The sequence below is a fragment of the Trichechus manatus genome, unplaced genomic scaffold (genome assembly GCF_000243295.1).
Source record: "Trichechus manatus latirostris isolate Lorelei unplaced genomic scaffold, TriManLat1.0 scaffold00073, whole genome shotgun sequence".
NCBI lineage: Eukaryota > Metazoa > Chordata > Mammalia > Sirenia > Trichechidae > Trichechus > Trichechus manatus.
This window is the reverse complement of record NW_004444009.1, coordinates 2,545,582-2,566,461: the sequence shown is the minus strand read 5'-3', so window position 1 is coordinate 2,566,461 and position 20,880 is coordinate 2,545,582. Positions and strand designations below refer to the sequence as shown.

At 41.3% G+C, this 20,880-nt stretch overlaps 1 protein-coding gene across 1 annotated transcript in view; it reads right to left on the bottom strand.

Annotated features, from left to right (window-relative positions):
* Positions 1-20,880, bottom strand: part of REG4 (regenerating family member 4) — an 84,941-nt gene that overhangs the window by 2,958 nt on the left and 61,103 nt on the right. The window contains 4 exon segments of the mRNA XM_023734832.1: positions 4,032-4,137; positions 6,029-6,114; positions 6,117-6,165; positions 19,436-19,533. Of these exon segments, the coding sequence (XP_023590600.1) occupies positions 4,032-4,137; positions 6,029-6,114; positions 6,117-6,165; positions 19,436-19,533 (339 nt within the window).

Below are 20,880 nucleotides of genomic sequence, written 5' to 3'. Positions count from 1 at the left end.
ATTGTTGTTTTTTGTGTAATTTCTAGTTGTGAATTTATTTTGGCATTTTGTTCCTGCATTATTTTCCTGAATTCTTCCATTTTTTTGTCTGTATTTTCCATAAATTCGTCTGCCTTTTCCATGAATTTGTCTATTTTTTCCTCCTTTTTGTCTGCTTTTTGCTTCAACTCTTGGATAATTCTTGAGTATTAGAGATTTTAATTCCCTATCAGGTAGTCCTAGTGCCTTTTTTTCTACTAGAAAGTCATGTGATGTTTTATTTTAGATGCCTACTGGAACCATCTTGTCCTGTTTTTGTAAATATTTTGATATTGTCCGTTGTCTTTGGGGTGTTCAGTAGTTATTTTTCTCATTTATTGATTGTAGATTTGTTAGTTTCGTCTTTTTTTTTTTTTTTTTTACTTTGGCTATGTCTGAGCAGGTGGGCTGTGTGTTCTTTGTTGTTTGCTCATAGTTTTCACCTCCTTCTCCAATTGGCAGGGTTAGCTGCCTCAGATATGGTACAGCAGGGCAGGTCTTGCTGGAGAGAAGTTGCTGGGATGGGTTGTTTGTGGCACTTACTACAGCCACCAGGATGGGTCGGTAATCAGTGCAGGGCAGGTTCCACTAGGCCATGCCTGTGCTGCTTGGTAGTGTGATGTTAAGCGCACAGGGCAGGTAGGCAGGATGGAGGAGGGAGACTGTGATGTGTGGAGCTAAGATGTGTATGGGAGAGAGGAGAGAGGAACAGGAGCCAAAAACATACAAACAAATAAAAAAGAGTGCTAGGGGAGCTTGCCGTTAGAGAGGAGAGATGAGAGACTATGAAATGGAGAAAAACAAAAAGGGGAAGAAGAAGAAAAGAAAAGAATGAATAAATAAAAATTAGAAAGAAAAAAGAACAGCAAAGTTCCCAGGGATCCCACTGGCGCGGCTTCTAGGTCTGGGGACGTTTTTCCCAGGTGTTGAAGTACAGCCTAGCTAGGAAGTGTAGAGGTATTCAGTGCCAGGTATCCAGGGAACAGGAAGAGAAGGAAGGTATAGAGAGATGAGAAACTGAGCAATGAAGAAAGACAAAAAGGGAAAAAGAAAACAAAACAAATTAAAAAAATTAAAAAAAGAACAAGAGAAACCCCAAAACAAACAAACAAACAAACAAAACCCACAAAGAAAGAAATGCTCTCAGGGACCCATCTGGGCATCTGCGCAAGCTGAGGGGTTAGGTCCCAAGCTGCACAGCACTGCCTGGCCAGACTGGGCTCCCAACTTGAGAAAAGAAAAATAAAACAAACAAACAATTGAAAAGAAACAAACAAAAAAATGATCCCACCAGCATGGCAGCACTGACCGGGAAGCAGTTCCACACTCAAATGGAGCTCCACAGCCCCTCAGGAAGAAACAAAGATGGCGCAGGGAGCCAGGTATTTGAGCAAAAGGAGGGGGAGGTGGTGAGAGGTAAGGAAGAAATCAAAAGAAGCAGAAAAAAGCAACACCAGCAGCCAACAAATGGCACTCAGGGAATTGGCCAGTGCGGGCAGGTGGAATGCAAGCAGCCAGTGCTTCCCAGCCAAGATACTGGGCCAAGGGAAGCAGAGGAGTCTGAGTGGGGGTGAAGAAGGGTGGGGGGTGGGAAAGTGTATATCGTTGTTTACTGGTTGTTCTGTCTCCTGCTGGAAGCTCCATGAAGCTGCTTTCTCGTACCCCCTATTTGTTGGTCTCTAATAGGAGTCCAAGATGGCAGATCCGTGCTGCATTAGCTGATAGGGGACTTCTCCATGTATGTCTCCTTGCTCTGTTCTCTGTCAGTTTCTTATTCCATTTGGTGCTTTGCTGAATTCTTTATCTCTTCATTTGATGTTTAGGATTTCAGGATTGCTGTTTTCTCCGTTTGGCTTAGTTTTTCGGATCTTTGCTGTGGAGGGACAGCGTGGTGCTTCTGCCTAGAGCACCATGTTGCCCGAAGTCCTCTTCCAACACTTTTAAATGCTTCAATTACAATAAGCACTAGAGTCATTGTTCACTTTTTGTTTGGTTAGCCCTAGTTATGGTTATGGGCAGAGCTAAAAGAGCTTTGTAACACTTTCCCCTAAGCAGGGCAGAGGCTGAGGGTCCAGAGAGGTGTGCCAGCGGGCACAGCTGGGAAGAGGCTGTCCTGATAGAAGAACTATATCCTGAGTGTTCCTGAACCTAAATTTTAACCTATTACTTCCTTAATAAACCCCATAATCATGAGTATTGTCTGTGGGTTCTGTGTGGCCACTGCAGTGAATTATGGAACCCAGTAGAGAAGTAGAGAGTGCCATGGGAGGGATGGTTGGTGTCAGAATTGGTAGAGATGGCAGAGAGGGAGGAGCAATGTCTGACTTCCACCTCATAGGAATCAGTCTTAGGCTGTTGATCTTGATTCTTCTTCCCCCTTGTGAGGTTAGAGGAGGTCAGATGCTGTCCCCACACCATTTTTACAGATGGGTTTCTCACTACTTCCTGGGGTAGTCCACTATATTTTTGGATGGTGCCAATTGTTCAAAAACAGTTTCCTTATGTTGAGTAGAAATCTGCATTTTGGTAGCTTCTGCCTGTTGGTCTTGGTTTTGTTCCTACCACTCGACCTGACTGTAACATCAGCAATCATGGACTCTGCAAGTCTGTGAAGCTTCTCTCCTCCAGCCTCCTCTTACCCCTGAGGGTCTTCCTATGCCTTGCCTCAGAGTCTGTCTCCTCATGATCTCTCCCACCTTCAGACTTTGCTTTAGAATGTCTTCTTGCTACCTTTTTTTTTTTTTTTCCCTTCTTCTTCACATTTAAGCTTTATTGCTCAGACAACAGTAAACACTTGTTCCATGTCCTGCTGGGAGCAGCTGGTTCTCCTTCCTCCTGAGCCCCAGTGCCTGAGCCCTCAGTCCAGACCTTGTCTCAGGCTCACTTCTTGGCTTTGAGGGGAGACCTGGTGTCATTACAAGGACCTGTTAGGCCCACTGGGATGTTCTCAAATACAGGATCTTTGGTATCAAGTGTTCTTTTCATCTTGAATATTCTATGTTCTTGTTTTACAGCTGAAATCTTCCATACCCACTTAGCTGTGTGGGACATTTGGCAATGTCTGGAGACATTTTTAGTTGCCATGCTGGGCAGAGGGGGGAGTGGGAGAAGGAAGGGCGTGCTGCTGAGTAGAAGCCAGGAATGCTGCTAAACCTTGTACAATGCACAGGGCAGTTTCCCACAACAAAGACTTGTCTGGCCCAAAATATCATTAAAGTCAGTGTTGAAACCTTGACTTGTTAGCTTAAAAAGCAAAGAATCACAGCAGGCAAAGAAAATGAGACTCAAGCGCTTACATGCAGCCTGCAGTTGTGGTTCTGCACATTGCATTCTGGGGACAAAACTCAGGAAAATGAACAAGAGGAACAAACCTAGGCAAAGACTGGGTTTCCAGAGCTCATGAAGAACCTCAGTTTTAAAGGAGCTGAAAGGGAGTCATCTTGATTTCACTACATATATTTGCTTCCTATGATCTGAGTTTCCCACAGTGTGGCGTATGTACTCCTCATGGTATATAATATGATTTAAAAATGAATGTATTTAGGAAAAAGTGACTGAATTCAAAGAAAAATACTAAGCAAATAACTAAACAGTTGATACATTGATATGGCAGAGATTGTAAAGTGGTCACAAATGCCTGAAGCTGGTAAACAATGTCAGTGGCAAGCCGTTGTTCTGAAGAAAAAGAAAAGTTGCTAGTGTGGAATGAGGGGAGAGAGGGTGCCCATTTTGCTCTTAATAGGTAAAGGGAAGGTGCTGCTATTTGGGAAGCGGTAAGGGGTGATGAGGAGCCCTGGTGGCGCAGGGGTTATGTACTCAGCTGCTAACCGAAAGGTCAGTGGTTTGAATTCACCAGGTGCTCCGTGGGAGAAAGATGTGGCAGTCTGTTTCCATAAAGATTATAGCCTTGGGAATCCTATGAGGCAGTTCTACTCTGTCCCATAGGGTTGCCCTGAGTCAGCATCGACTTGACGGCAACGTGTTTTGGTAACGGGTGATGCGTTCAAACTTACTGTGACTGGAACTCATCTCTGCATAGTGCTTGTTCCAACACATGGACTTGCCAGACCAGGTTCTGTATAACTATAAAGCACCATCTATCCACTGCCATTGCTGCCTCTTCAAATGAAAAGAACTGGAAGAACGCACAGATCAGCTAATCTGTGTGCTCACAGCCAAGACAGTCTCCCCAGTGTTTTCACTGTAAAAACTGGCAAGTACAGAAATTCATAAAGAAGGAAAAATAGAGAAGTCACTTAATTCCATACTCCAGAGGAAAACATTAGTAATATTTTAGCATATTTACTTCCAGTGTAAATATTCTTATGTATCATAACATTTTTAGGTTGAGATACTAGAAGACATGATCTTTAGAATATACATATAACTGTGATTCTTGCTTTGCAAATTTGTTTGTTTAATGGTAAGGATGTACTATAATTTATCTTAATAATTCTATTGGTTGATATTTATGTTGTTTCCAGTTTACAATTATTACAAAGAATACTGCTATGGGCAACTTTGTGCATAAAACTGCTTCTGTATTTAAAATTATTTCCATAGGATAGAATCTCAGAAGTAGAATGAATGGGCCAAAGGGTATGAATATTTTGAGGCTAGTGGTTGCAATGCCAAATCACTTTCCAGTAATAAGAATTTTCATAGCCATCAAATGGATGTGAGTAGAGTTTTTACATATACTTACAAGCATTATTCATTAAAACAAAGTGCAGTTTGGTAACCTGATAAATCAAATTATATTGTTATTTTAATTTTCATTTATTTTATTACTAGAGACATTGCACAGTTTTTAAGATGTTTATTAGCCACATGCTTTCCTTTGTCATGGATGTAAAAAAATTAAACTATGAAAAATATCCAGCGGAAATACAAGTAAATATTTATCCTATCTCTAATTGATAGCAATGTGACTACATAAAAATGTAAAACTTCTGCTACCTATATAAACACAATTAAACACTAAACATGTATAAAATATTTGTAACAACAATGACAAGCAATTGCTAGTTTTTCTAAAATATAATATTCAAAGAAGAATAAGAGCTTAAAGATATTTATAGATAAATATTACAGGATAAATGCACACATTCATGAAAAAGGATGTATGAATGTGTGGAATCTTCAGCAATTTTATCCAGAAACAAAGTCTATGGGTTCTCTCCTCATGTTCCCTGTGTTTGTTTGCATTAACTTTAGAAGCCCCGTAAAGAATCTGTAAACTGCATATCCCATATATAGACCTCAGCCACCAGCCTATGACCTCACATGTCATTTTTTACAATGAGGTATTGCTGGACAGTGACAATAAGGGTCCAGTGAAAAAAAATTAAGCATAACCTCAGAAACATAATATAATCTATTGTGGATTGAATTATGTCCCCCTAAAAGATATGCTGAAGTCCTAAACCCTGTACCTGTGAATGAGACTTTGCTTGGAAATAGAGTTTTTCTTTTGTTAGCAATTAACAAGGTCATAATAGAGTAGGGTGGATCCTAATCCCTTCTGAGTGGTGTCTTATAAAAGGGGAGAATAGACACAGAATCACCCATGGGGGAAGACACCATGTGAGGATTCATCTATAAGCCAAGGAATGCCAAGAAACCCCTGGGGCAGCCAGAAGCTGAAAGAGACAAGGAAGGATCTTCCCCTAGAGCCAATAGGTCTCCTTCAGACTCTTTTTTGGAGGCTCTGGAAAGCTGATAATTTTGTGTTCTAAGATTCAAGAGTATCTTCATTAATCAGAAGGATATATATATATATATATATATATATATACACCATTTAAATCATATGCTTCACTGAGGGCCAGAGCTGGCTCTCTGATCTTGAGGCCTTGGCCTCTATTACTTAGAAGCACATGACTGGAGAAAATCCACCACCTGTGTCTCTTGTCACTGGCCTACTCAGGAAGCCAGGAGGCCATTTCCAAGAGAGTGTCTAGCTACTGGTTTTCCCAAGAGGATATTTGTTGGTAAAGTCTGAGGTTACCTTCTGTGGGTCTTGCAGGCCAATCCATATGGGCTGGCTTGTTTGATAGCCACTTATGTACTCCGCTATGATGCTGGCTTCCTTGAATTCAGGATAGATGCCAGGTGGGCTCCCTTTCCATATGACTGAACCTCCAGCTGCAGGCAAGGAGAGGTCCTGTTAATGGTGCTTAGTGGTTTAAAAACACAGTCCCCACCTTGGAACCACAGTGTGCCAAGCAGCATGTACTCTAATGGCCCCCACCTGCCTCCAGAAGTTGTAATCTAAACCCCACAGAAGACTTCCTGTCCATATGGGAGAAAACACAAGTGTCACAAGTCTCAGAGGATGAGGCAGCCTGAGGCAAGGGCATGAGTATGGAGCTGTAGGGTCACAGGAAGTGCCTGGGGTCCTGGTCTTGATCTAAGTAGTGTATGTGACCTTGGCAAGTCACCTTACCTTTCTGAGGCTCAATTTTCTCGTCTGTAAAATAGAGAAAATAATTACTGCTACACCAGGAAGTTGCAATGAGGACTAAATGTTAATAACATATTTCATCAAATCTCAGAAACCACTGATTGTATAATGTGTCTTTATTTTATGTCTTACTAAGAAAGAAAGAAAAAAAATCACTGCCAACTAATGTACAACATACTATTATTTGTAGCACACTCTTGATTTCAGAGGTGTTAAAATGTGAACGCAGTGTGAAACCTAGAGCTGATGAACAGGTGTGCCCTTCATGGAGCTCCTCCAATACACGGAGTGCCTCACACATGCTATTCCACTTAATCCTTTCTGAAGCCTTAGGAAGTAGGGTCCACCCTTAGTTTATGGATGAAGAAAAGAAGGATCAGCAAAGAGTGATCAAATATGAGAATAGAGTCCAGGTTTGCCTAACTCCCAAGCCTACATGTAATCATTTTTTATTTTAAATTACTGTATTATTATACTATAATGCACAAGAATAATATTTTGTAAATTGCAAACAGTGGTCCATACCTTACTTTTATTTGCTACCACATGGACACAGGGTGAATTGTCTACAGATCTGAGGTGGTTTCTTCAGGGAAGGAGACTCCTCAAGGTAACAGTTTAGAAGTCCTGAAGACCCTGTATTAGTGACTTTTCAATTCAAGATGAATGTTCCTGTTGGTTTGCCTTTCCTCAGCAGTAGTGACACGTTTGAATCTACTTGGAATTTTAGGTTTCTTCCTCCCAGTTAATCTATACCAAGGACTAATATGTAAATGTGTTCTAAACCCTACAGAAGACTTTCTGCCAATACGGACTTTTAAAATTTTTAGCTTTTCGTTATCTAGTGCTGTTATAACAGAAATACCACACGGGGCTAGCTTTAACAAACAGGAATTTATTTTCTCACAGTTTAGGAGGTTAAAAGTTCATATTCAGGGTCCAGATTCTAGAGAAAGAATTTCTCTGTTGGCTCTGGGGGAAAGTTTTTGTCTCTTCAGCTTCTATTCCTTGGCTCCTTGGTGATCTTCATGTGGCATGCCATCTATCTTCTCCCCATCTCTGCTTCTTTTCTTCCTTGCTTAATCTGTTCCTTTTATATCTCAGAAGAGATTGACTCAAGACACACCCTACACTAATACTGTCTCATTAACACAGCAAAGAAAATCCATTCCCAAATGGGATTATAACTACAGATATGTTGTTGTTAGGTGCAGTCGAGTCAGTTCTGACTCACAGCAACCCTATGTACAACAGAACAAAACACTGCCTGGTCCTTTGTCATCCTCACAACTGTTGCTATGTTTTAGCCCACTGTTGCAGCCACTGTGTCAATCCATCTTATTGGGGTCTTCCTCTTTTTCTCTGACCTTATATTTTACTAAGCATAATGTCCTTCTCCAGGGACTGGTCCCTCTTGATAACAAGTCCAAAATAAACAATTTGTACAATTTTCTTCAACTTGTCATTCCCAGCATAGTAGATCATATGATTGTTCAATTCAAAATGGCCAATACCAGTCCATTTCAGCTCACTAATGCTTTGGATATCAGTCTTCAAGCTTTCCATTTCATTTTTGACAACTTCCAATTTTCCTTGATTCATACTCTGTAGGCTCCATGTTCCTGTCATTAAGAGATGTTTGCAACTGTTTCTTCTCATCTTGAGTCATGCCACATCAGCAAATGAAGGTCATGAAAACCACAGGTATAGAGGTTAGGATTTGAAACACATTTTGGGGGGACACGATCCAATCCATAACAAACTCCAGGTTCACACCTCTTTTACTCCTGTATGTCTTTACGTTGATCCTAAAGTCTTCCTTTGCAATGGTGCTACCTTCTTTCATATCTGAGGAATGCAATCTGGATTCTTCTGGATTACCGAATGATAATCACCTATTGTTTTAAGGATTGTATGGAACACGTGGCCTAACTAATTCTTATTTAATAACCAGAAACTTATCATCCAATTAAGCAAGACAAACATCAATGCACATATACAGTGAAATTTATGAGAGCTGGAACTCGACAGGACTGCCTTGTCTTTCCAGTTTTCCCTTTGACAGGGTGCAGTCCTACTACTTTTCTATCGTTCGCTTTAGTGGAAAATATTTGAGTTTTCCTTCTCGGGCAGGTTTCTGCCTTACACAGTGTCTTAGATATCTAGTGCTGCTATAACCAAAATACCACAAGTTGATGGCTTTAACAAAGAGAAATTTATTCTCTCACAGTTTAGGAGACTAGAAGTCTGAATTTAGGGTGCCAGCTCTAGGGGAAGGCTTTCTCTGTCTGTAGGCTCTTGGGGAATGCCCTTGTCATCAATCTTCCCCTGGTCTAGGAGCTTCTCAGCACAGAGACCCCAGGTCCAAAGGAAGTCCTTCACTCCTGGCTCTTCATTCTTGGTGGTATGAGGTCCCCCATTTCTCTGCTTGCTTCTCTCTTTTATATTTCAAAAGAGATTGACTTAAAATGCATCCTAATCTTGTAGATTGAGTCCTGCCTCATTAACATCATAGAGGTTACAACTTATAACACATAGGATAATCACATCAGATCACAAAATGGTGGACAACACTACTGGGAATCATGGCCTAGCAAAGTTGACACACATTTTTGGGGGACACAATTCAATTCATAACACTCAGGTTCCAGCTTTTGCAGGTTTCACTATACAAACTTTACTTTAGATTCTTTGAGGTTGTGCTGCAAGATCCATCTATATGATAAAAATTAAATTATCTACTTAATAAAAAATTAATGAAAACATAGCTTTTGGTTATGTGTTTAGGATATTGCTGCTCCCATGCTTGCCTTTAGTATCTTGTTCAGGATTAGATGTGGTTATTATTCAATAAAAATTTAGTCCTCAGTTTCTTCTGGAAACATGGCGCTCTAGGCAGAAGCACCACGTCATCCCTCCACAGCAAAGATCCAAAAAACAAAGCCAAACAGAGAAAACAGCAATCCTGAAATCCTAAACATCAGATAAAGAGATAAAGAACTCAGCCAAGCACCAAATGGAATAAGAAACTGACAGAGAACAGAGAGCGAAGAGACATACATGCAGAGGTCCCCATCAACTAACGCAGCACAGATCTGCCATCTTGGACTCCTATTAGAGAACAGCAAATAGGGGGTATGAGAAAGCAGCTTCATGGAGCTTCCAGCAGGAGATAGAACAACCAGTAGCTGGTAATATATGCTTTCCCACCCCCCACACTCTTTACCCCCACTCAGCCTTCTCTGCTTCCCATGGCCCAGTATCTTGGCTGGGAAGCACCGACTGCTTGGATTCCACCCACCCTCAATGGCCAATTCCCTGAGTGCCATTTGTTGGCTGCTGGTGTTGCTTTTTTCTGCTTCTTTTGATTTCTTCCTTACCTCTCACAACCTCCCTCTCCTTTTGCTCAAATATCTGGCTCCGTGTGCCATCTTTGCTTCTTCCTGAGGGGCTGTGGAGCTCTGCTCTAGTGTGAAACTGCTTCCCGGTCTGTTCTGCCACGCTGGTGGGATCATGAGGCTTTTGTTTGTTTGTTTGTTTAATGTTTCTTTTCTCTAGTTGGGAGCCTGTTCTGGCCGGGCAGTGCTGCATGGCCTGGGACTTACCCCCTCGCCTTGTGCAGACATGCAGAGGGATCCCTGAGGACATTTCTTTTCTCGTGTTTTTTTGTTTTGTTTTGTTTTTGTAGGGGGTTTTCTTGTTCTTTTTTAAAAATTTGCTTTGTTTTCTTTTCCCTCTTTTTCCCTTTTTCTTTTTCTTCATTACTCAGTTTCTTGTCTCTCTATACCTTCCTTCTCTTCCTGTCCCCTGAATACTGAGTGACACCTCTACACCTTCTAGCCAGGCTGTACTTCACCACCTGGGAACAACTTCCCCAGACCTCGTAGCCACACTGGTGGGATTCCCTGGGAGCTTTTCTTTTCTTTTTTCTTTCTAATTTTTATTTATTTACTGTTTTCTTTTTTTTTCTTCTTCTTCTTCCCTTTTTGTTTTTCTCCATTTCATAGTTTCTCAACTTTCCACTCCAACAGCAAGCTCCCCTAGCACTCTTTTTTGTTTGTTTGTTTGTTTTTGGCCCCTGTTCCTCTCTCTTCTCTCCCATACCCATCTTAGCTCCACACATCACGATCTCCCCCCTCCATCCTGCCTACTCGCACCGTGTGCTTAACATCACACCACCAAGCAGCACAGGCAAAGCCTACCAGAACCTGCCCTGCACTGATTACTGACCTGCCCTGGTGGCTGTAGTGAGTGCCAAAGACAATCCATCCCAGCAATTCCTTTTCAGCTAGACCTGCCCTGCTCTACCATATCTGAGCGACTGACCTTGCCAACTGGAGAAGGAGGTGAAAGGTATCATGCCCACAGACAAGCAAACAACAAAGAACACACAGTCCACCTGCTCAGACATAGCCAAATAAAAAAAAGGACAAAACAAACAAATCTACAATCAATAAATGAGAAAAATAACTACTGAATGCCCTGAAGACAGCAGACAATATCAAAAACATTTGCAAAAACAGGACAGGATGGTTCCAGTAGGCTTCCAAACTAAAACACCAGATGGATTTCCAGTAGAAAGAAAGGCACTAGGACTACCTGATAGGGAATTAAAATCTCTAATACTCAGAATTATCCAAGAGTTGAAGCAAAAAGCAGACAAAAAGGAGGAAAAAATAGACAAGTTCATGGAAAAGGCAGACAAATTCATGGAAAATACAGACAAAAAAATGGAAGAATTCAGGAAAATAATGCAGGAACAAAATGCCAAAATAAATTTACAACTAGAAATTACACAAAAACAACAATTAGAAATCCAAAAAGATAAACAACAAGATTTCAGAAATGGACAGTGTCATAGAAGGGCTGAGGAGCAGATTTGAAACGTTGGAAGACAGGATCAGTGGAATTGAAGACAAACACTTGGATACAACTCTGTTTGAGGAAAACTCAGAAAAAAGAACAAAGATAAGTGAAGACACCCTGAGAATTATGCAGGATACAATCAAAAGCAAAAATTTTCGAGCAATTGGAGTTCCAGAACAGGGGGAGAAAACAGAAAACACAGAGAAGATCACTGAAGAGCTACTGACAGAAAACTTCCCCAATATCATGAAAGATGAAAAGCTGGCCATCCAAGAAGCTCAACGAGACCCATATAGGTTAGACCCCAAAAGAAAATCACCAAGGCATATCACAATCACACTCGCCAAAACCAAAGACAAAGAATCCTGGGAGCAGCTCGTGAAAAACAAGAAGTCACATATAGAGGAGAAACAGTAAGACTAAGCTCAGATTATTCAGCAGAAACCATGCAGGCAAGAAGGCAATGGGACAACATATATAAAACCTTGAAAGAAAAAAATTGCCAGCCAAGAATAATATATCCTGCAAAACCCTCCTTTAAATATGATGGTGAAATTAGGACATTTCCAGATAAACAGAAATTAAGGTAATATGTAAAAACCAAATCAAACGTACAAGAATTATTAAAGGGAGTCCTTCAATGTGAGAACAAACAACTTCAGCTCATGGGCTGAATCTAGGATGCAGGATCATACCAACCAGATACCAATTTAGGAAATGAACTCTCAAGGACTATCCAAAACCAAAAGAAATACAACAGGGAATCAGAGCAGTTAATCTGTAAATGACAACAACATCAGAACAATAAAAGAGGGAATAAACAGTGTAGGTATAGAACTTTCTAATGGAGAGAAAGGCAAGGCGATACCAAGTAATAATAGACTGCTTCAAACTTAGAAAGATAAGGGTTAATTTCACAGTCACCACAAAGAAAGTTAACAAACATACTCATAAAAATAAAGAGGAAAAATATAAAGTCTCAGTAAAAACATAACCTACAAAAACAAAAGAAATGAAAAAAAATCCACAAACAAAAGGAATTCAGCACAGGAGAGTAACAGGAACAAAGAAAACGTCAGCACCACAAAAAAGATCACTACAAAATGACAGCAATAAACTCACAGCTATCAATAATTACACTGAATGTAAATGGCCTCAATACACTGATAAAGAGACAGAGAGTGACAGAATGGATAAAAAAACAGGATCCATCAATATGCTGTCTACAAGAGACACACCTTAGAAACAAAGACGTCAATTTATTAAAAATCAAAGGATGGAAAAAAATATATCAATTAAACAGCTACCATAAAAGAGCAGGAGTGGTAATACTAATCTCAAATAAAATAGACTTTAAAGCAAAATCCACCAAATAAGACAAAGAAGGACACTATATGATGTTTAACGGGATGAGCTATCATGAAGACATAACCATAATAAACATCTATCTCCCCAATGACAGGGCTCCAAAATACATAAAACGAACTCTAACAACACTGAAAAGAGAAATTGACAGTTCCACAATAAGAGTAGGAGACTTCAACACACCACTCTCAGTAAAGGACAGAACATCTAAAAAGAAACTCAGCAAAAGTACAGAAGACCTAAAGGGCACAATCAGCCAACTTGACCTCATGGACATATATAGAACCCTCCACCCAACAGCTGCAAAGTACACATTCTTTTCCAATGGACATGGAATGTTCTCCAGAATAGACTACATCTTAGGCCACAGAGCAATCCTTAACAAGATCCAAAACGTTGAGATAATACAAACTATCTTCTCTGACCACAATGCCATCAAGGTAGAAATTAACCACAGAAACAGCAAGGAAAAAAAATCAATTACATGGAAACTGAATAACACCCTGCTTACAAACCACTGGGTAATAGAAGAAATCAGAGATGGAATCAAAAAATTCCTAGAATCAAATGGGAATGAAGACACATCATACCAAAACTTTTGGGACACAGCAAAGGCAGTCCTTAGAGGACAATTTATAGCAATATAAATTGTCAATGAAAAGGAAATCAGGAAAACAATACTATTTATAATAGCCCCTAAAAAAATAAAATACTTAGGAATAAATCTAACCAGGGATGTAAAAGACCTATACAAAGAAAACTACAAAACACTACTGCATGAAACCCAAAGGGATTTACATAAATGGAAAAACATACTATGCTCATGGATAGGTAGACTCAACTTTGTGAAAATGACAATTCTACCCAAAGCAATTTACAAATACAATGCCATCCCCATCCAAATACCAACAACAATCTTCAAAGAGATGGAAAAACTAATCATTAACTTTATATGGAAAGGGAAGACACCCCGAATAAGTAAAGCACTATAGAAGAAGAAGAACAAAGTTGGACCTTACCTCAAAACCTACAATACAGCTACGGTAGTCAAAACAGCCTGGTACTGGTACAACAGATACATTGACCAATGGCACAGAATTGACAACCCAGATGTAAATCCATCCACTTACGGTCACCTGATCTTCAACAAAGGCCTAAAGTCCATCAAATGGGAAAGAGTCTTTTTAGCAAATGGTGCTGGCAAAACTGGATATCTATCTGCAAAAAAATGAAACAGGACCCATACCTCACACCATATACAAAAACTAATTCAAAACGGATCAAAGACCTAAATAAAAAGCCAAAAACTATAAAGTTCATAGAAGAAAAAATAGGACCAACTCTACAAGCCCTAATAGATGGCATTAACAAGATACAAATCATAACCATCAACACACAAACCCCAGAAGATAAGCTAGTACTTCTAAAAATCAAACACCTATGCTCTTCAAAAGACTTCACCAAAAGAGTAAAAAGAGCCTACAGACTGGGAAAAAATTTTTGGACAATACAAGTCAGACAAAGGTCTAATCTCCATAATCCAGAAGAAAATCCAACACCTCTACAACAAAAAGACAAATAATCCGATTAAAAAATGGGCAAAGGAAATAAACAGACACTTCACCAAAGAAGACATTCAAACGGCCAACAGACACATGAGGAAATGCTCGCGATCACTAGCCGTTAGAGAAATGCAAATTAAAACCACAATGAGATACCATCTCACCCTGGCATTACTGCCACGAATCAAAAACACTGGAAATAACAAATGTTGAGAGGCTGCGGGGAGATCGGAACTCTTATGCACTGCTGGTGGGAATGCAAAATGATACAACCACTCTGGAAAATGACATGGCTCTTCCTTAGAAAGGTAGAAATAGAAATACCATACGATCCAGCCATCCCACTCCTAGGAATATATCCTAGTGAAATAAGAGCCATCACTCGAATAGACGTATGCACATCCATGTTCAAGGCAGCATTGTTCACAATAGCAAAGAGATGGAAACAACTAGATGCCCATCAACAGATGATTGGTACATACACACAATGGAGTACTACGCAACGATAAAGAACAATGATGAATCTGTGAAGCATCTCATAACATGGATGAATCTGGATGGCATTATGGTGAGTGAAATAAGTCAATCACAAAAGGACAAATATTGTATGAGATCTCTATTGTAAAAGCTCATGAAAAAGTTTACACACAGAAAGTAACAATCTTCGTTGGTTACGAGGGATGGGAGGAGTTGTGGGGGGGAATACTAAATAGACAATAGATAAGTGGTATCCTTGGTGAAGGTTGAGACAGTACACAATACTGGGGGAACTAGCACAACTTGTACAAGGCAAGGTCATGGAGGCTCTATAGACATTCAAACTCCCTGAGGGACTGAATTGCTGGGCGGAGAGGAAGGCTGTGGAGACCATGGTCTCGGGGAACATCTAGCTCAACTGGCATAACGCAGTTCATAAAGAAAATGTTCTACATTCCAACTTGTTGAGTAGTGTCTGGGGTCTTAAAAGCCTGTGAGCAGCCATCTAAAATACTGCACTGGTCTCACCCGTTCAGGAGCAAGGGAGAATGAAGAGAACAGGATACAAGGAAAAGATTAGTCCAAAGGACTAATGGACTACAACTACCATGGCGTCCACTGGATTGAGTCCAGTACAACTAGACGGTGCCCGGCTACCACCACTAACTGCTCTGACCGGGGGGATCACAACAGAGAGTTCTGGACAGAGCTGGAGAAGGATGTAGAACAAAATTCTAACACACACAAAAAAGACTAGATTTACTGGCCTGAAAGAGACTGTAGAAACCCCGAGAGTATGGCCCCCGGACACCCTTTTAGCTCAGTGGTGAAGTCACTTCCGAGGTTCACCGTTCAGCCAGGGATTGGACAGCCCCATAAAACAAAACGGGACTAATGAGGCACAGCAGTCCAGGGACAAGGACTAGAAGGCAGAGGGGAACAGGAAAGCTGGTGATAGGGAACCCAAGGTTGAGTAAGGACAGTGTTGACATGTAGTGGGGTTGTTAACCATTGTCATAGGGCGACATGTGTACTAACTGTTTAATGAGAAACTATTTTGTTCTGTAAACCTTCATCTAAAGTGAGAATAGCAGCGCAACTGGAAGAATGTAATTGATGTCACTGAGTTGTGCATGTATAAATGTTTGAAATGGTGTATCTTTGGGTATGTATATTTTCACCAAAAAAAAAAAAGGTCGAGAAGGGAGAGGGTTGACATGTCGTGGGGTTGTTAACCAATGTTATAAAACAATATGTGTACTGACTGTTTAATGAGAAACTGTTTGTTCTGTAAACCTTCACCTAAAGTACAAAAAAAAAAAAATTCAGTCCTCACAATTGCAAGCTAATTTACAATAAGAAAACGCTTTATAATTTCATCTTGACTCTCAAATTTTGGAGGCATGCAAGCCAGATTACCACTCAACATTTATTGAGTGTTAACTGTGTATTAGACACAGAGGATCCCTGTGACAGAAGAAGAAACAGGCTTGGAGCGTTTAAAGGATAGTTTCACTTTAATTCACACAGCAGGTAGTGACGAAGCTGGGACGACAGCTCAGGCCTCTGCCCCTAAGTCCAAGATCCAGTAGACGTGTCTTAGAGCAGCTTCTAGAGTATCAAGAACTAAGGAGCCTGGTAGCCCAAACGGTTAAGCACTCGAAAGAGTAAAGGCTCCAACCCACCTGGTGGCTCTGCTGGAGAAAGAACTGGTGATCTGCTTCTGTAAAGATTACAGCCTAGGAAATGCTATGGAGCAATTTTACTCTGTAACACATGGGGTCCCCATGAGCTGTAATCGACTCAGCAGCACCTAACAACAAGAAGGTTGGCCAGTGATATTCACAAAGAGTCAGAGCCAGTGGCAGCCATGTAGCTGGTTTGTCGAGTCCTCTTCTTTAGCCCTTCCCAGCACCTTCTCTGCACTCTGGGTCTAGAGTTGTCACAAGCTCGATGTCAGTCCTGTGGACTGTTCTTGCTTTGAGATGAGGAGAAGGAAACCAACTTGAGTTGTGCACTGATCACATGCCACAGGCTCTATGCAAGTTATTTTAATGAATCCTTTGTGGGGTAAAAAGTATTACAGTATTATTCCCATTTTACAGTAAGGAAACTAGTAAAGTGAGATAGAGCAATAACTAACAAGTGGCAGAGTCACAATTTAAACTAAGATCGGTTACTCCAACCAAAAAAAAAAAAAAAACCCATTGCCGCTGAGTCAATTCTGACTCATAAAGACCAAAGCTCCCCATTTATCTTCCTCTTTGTCTTCTCAGAATTAGTATTGGAATCTCCTGGGTCAGGCAGTACAAACATTTCAAGATTTCTTCCAGTAGTATACTGGGAGGGAATACATACCAAAAAAAAAAAAAAAAAATCCCACCACCAACAAAAAACGAAACCCAAACCCTTTGCCATAGAGTCAATTTCAACTCATGGTGACCCCATGTGTTATGGAGTAGAACTACTCCCTAGGATTTTCTTGGTTGTGGTCTTTATGGAAGCAGGCACCACTGGGTAGGTTCAAACCACCAGCCCTTAGGTTTGCAGATGATTGCAAACTGCTTGCACCACCCAGGGAGGTATATGCCTGCCATGAACTGAGGAGAAATCTAGTGATCTCCATGAGCTCTTTTTCTGTCAGTGGATGGAGGCTAGGGGATCTCTTCTTTGCTTAGCTCTTTTTCACTGTCTTCAGGCCTCAGCTCAGAAAAGTGTTGTATTAGGGCAGCTCTCCTTGGGTTTGCTGTGCTAGCTGCTCCTGGTGTAATGTTGAGATTGTCATTTACCCTCACACTGCATTCAAAACTTCCATTTAAATATCACAATCCTGTGCTAATCCTGCATTTTTTAAGGCCAGAGAATATTTTGGTGTCCTTAGTACCTATCATGTGGTTGGTGATCCATCATTGCTGAGTTCTATACAGGGATTCTGAGACAATCCCAGGCTCGTATCCTGCCACGATTTACAAGCTGCTCCAGATTCACCCCAATGGCTCACCCAAGCAGTCACTTCAGTTAAACAACCCCAACTCCAACAGGGGTATTGAATCTCCACACCCTTCAGAGATGACTTATTCTGACTGCTATTTGGGCATCTCTTAGGCAAAACCTAAGTGAAATAAAGCCAATATGTTTGTAGGGTTGTGTAGAGAAATGGACCCTTCTATTTGTTAGGACTGTTTGTATCCTGCCAGGTGGCTCTGAGGGTTATGTTCTAGCCCTGTCTACACACTGCTATCTTTCAGGTAAATTCTGTACAGAAATTCAGTTATTCTTTCTGTAAGTTCCTCATCTTCTCAGCCTCCTTTGACTTATGTTTTTCTGTCTTCCTTATTGACAATGAGCTCCTTGAGGGCAAAGGCTGTTGCTTATTCATTCTCATGTCCATGGAGACCACGGACCATGCAAGACCATGGAGGCCTGGGAATATAGCCCCTTGTTATGGATTGAATTGTGTCTCCAAAAAAATATGTGATGTAAATCCTAACTCCTATACCTGTGGTTTGGAGCCCTGGTGGCGCAATGGTTAAGCGTTTGGCTGCTAACCAAAAGGTCGGCAGTTTGAATCTACCAGCTGCTCCTTGGAAACACTATGGGGCAGTTCTAATCTGTCTTATAGGGTTGCTATGAGTCGGCATTGACTGGACAGTAACAAGTTTTTTGTTTTTTTTTTAATACCTGTGGTTTTAATCCCATTTGTGAATGGGTTTTGTTTGTTATGTTAATTAGGCAGTGTCTTTGTTATCTAGTGCTGCTAGAACAGAAATACCACAAGTGGATGGTTTCAATGAAGAGAAGTTTATTTCCTCATAATCAAAATAGGCTAAAAGTCAAATTCAAGGTGTCAGCTCCAGGGGAAGGCTTTCTCTCTCTCGGCCTTCTCATCAGTGTTCCCCTAGACTAGGAGCTTCGTGATGCAGGGACCCGGGTCCAAAGGACATGCTCTGCTCCTGGCACTGCTTTCTTGAAGGTATGAGGTGCCCCTGTCTCACTGCTCACTTCTGTCTCTTATATCTCAGGAGATTGCCTCAGGACACAATCCGGTCTTGTAGATCAGGTCCTGCCTTACTAACACAACTGCCACCCATCCTCCCTCATTAACATCATAGAGGAAGGTTTACAACATACAGGAAAATCACACAGTACCAGGAATCATGGCCTAGCCAAATTGATACACACATTTTTGGGGGGACATAATTCAAACCATGACAGGCAGTATTACTGTAGGGTGTGTTTTAAGTCAATCTCTTTTGAGATATAAAAGGAGTAGATTGATCAAGCAACCAAGCAAGCAAGCATCGATAGGGGAAGACAGATGCCACTCTACATGAGATCTAAGGAACCAAGAAACAAAGCTGAAAAGAGACAAGGGCCTTTCTCCAGAGCCGACAGAGAGAGAAAGCCTTCTTCTAGAGCTAGCACCCTGAATTTGGACTTCTAGCCTCCTAAACTGTGAAAAAATAAATTTCTGTTTGTTAAAGCCACCACTTGTGGCATTTCTGTTATAGCAGCACTAGATAACTATGACACCCCTGCTCCATCAATGCTTACAAACACTAATGGGTTGAACACACAACCATCTTCTCTCCATTTCACCATCCAGGATACTTCTCACAGTGCCAAGGAGGGATCCTTGTTCCTGAGTCAAGACAGCTCAAGCATGAGTCAGATTTCTTACCTCAGCATCAGACCAACTCCTCAGTTTCTGAAAGTACCCAAAGCAATTGGACCTGTGGTAAAAACATCCAGTAGCAGAACTTGGTCTCATGATGATGTCTGCACAAAGACAAAAGGCACTTAGAGGTTATGACAGCAAAAGCAAACAGTAGAGGACAAAAAGCTGTAACTCAGGGCTGCATAAGAGTGGAAGAGGAGCATAAATTGGTAGTGTTAGGCCTTACAAAGAGGGAGAGGTCCTTTTGGCTGGGAGGTAAACAAGACAGGTTAGATGCTAACTCGGCTGGAACTTGAATTGTAAGGGAAACGGAACACTTTAGGCAAAGGGGCTGGGCTGGGCAGAGAATCGTGGCAGGAATGCACAGCTGTGCACAGAAACGGCAAGTTAAGTTTGCTTAACTTAGGTACAGGTATCTGTCACGCAACCATAGTAGAAAGGAATAGGAGAGAGTCAAGGCCTAGGCGCAAAGCAAGCTGTGTTCAGCAAGGCACAGCCTCCTCCTGCTAGTCAGTTGGTGAATGAGCCACATGACTGCATCTGAGGGTTTATGACTGGAAATGCAGAGGGGGCCAGATTGCAAAGGATGACAAGCTAGCAAGTTTGGATTTTGTGACGTAATAGCTGCACTATAGATTTAAGACAGAAGTCCTCAGGCTGTGGAAAATTCCACTGCCTCAAACAGCTTGCTTGGCACACCCTGTAGCTTTACATTAACATCTTGGTTCCCTCTCCTTAACTGCTGCCCAAAACTAGAGGAAATTAGCAGAAACCAGTTTAGGCGTCATGTTGACATTCAGGATAATCTTTTAGACCTCATACCTAGTAACTTCCCCACCTCTCGGTGGAGCTTAACTGCCATTTGCTGAACACACAATGCATGAAGTTATATGTAAACCCCATTGCGCCTGCATAGTATGATTAAGAATGTTGCTGATGTAACTTGTATGAACTTCCTACTTGTAAACACCTTGAAAGTAACCTTCCCCCTCCTTCTTGCTGAGCAGTCTTGGCCACAACAGCCCCAACCCTTGCTTTCCTTTTGCAACTAAATAGAGGCGCCTTTTTACTCTCCCACCTCAGTCTCTTGTTTATTGGCTGAGATGAATCGTGCTGAGCAGAACCTGGGGTTTCCACCCAGCAACAGACATGTGTAGGGGACTTTCTTCCCACAGTAGGTGTCCACAAACTATTGTTTTCACTAATAGTCTTTCCCCTCTCCTCACTCATAGATCACAATTGTCATCTCCTCTGCCCCACTCCCGTTCTATCTCATCCCTTGTCTGTACATCTCCAGGGACTCCCCATTGTTTTGGGGTAAGCTCCCCACTCAGTCTCTCATTTAAGGGCTTTCACAGTCTGGTTCTATCCCCCTATCCAACCACATCTCCCTTGGTCACAGGCCTGGTCAGTTATCTGCTCACAGTCCTGGAACACTGTGCTCATTT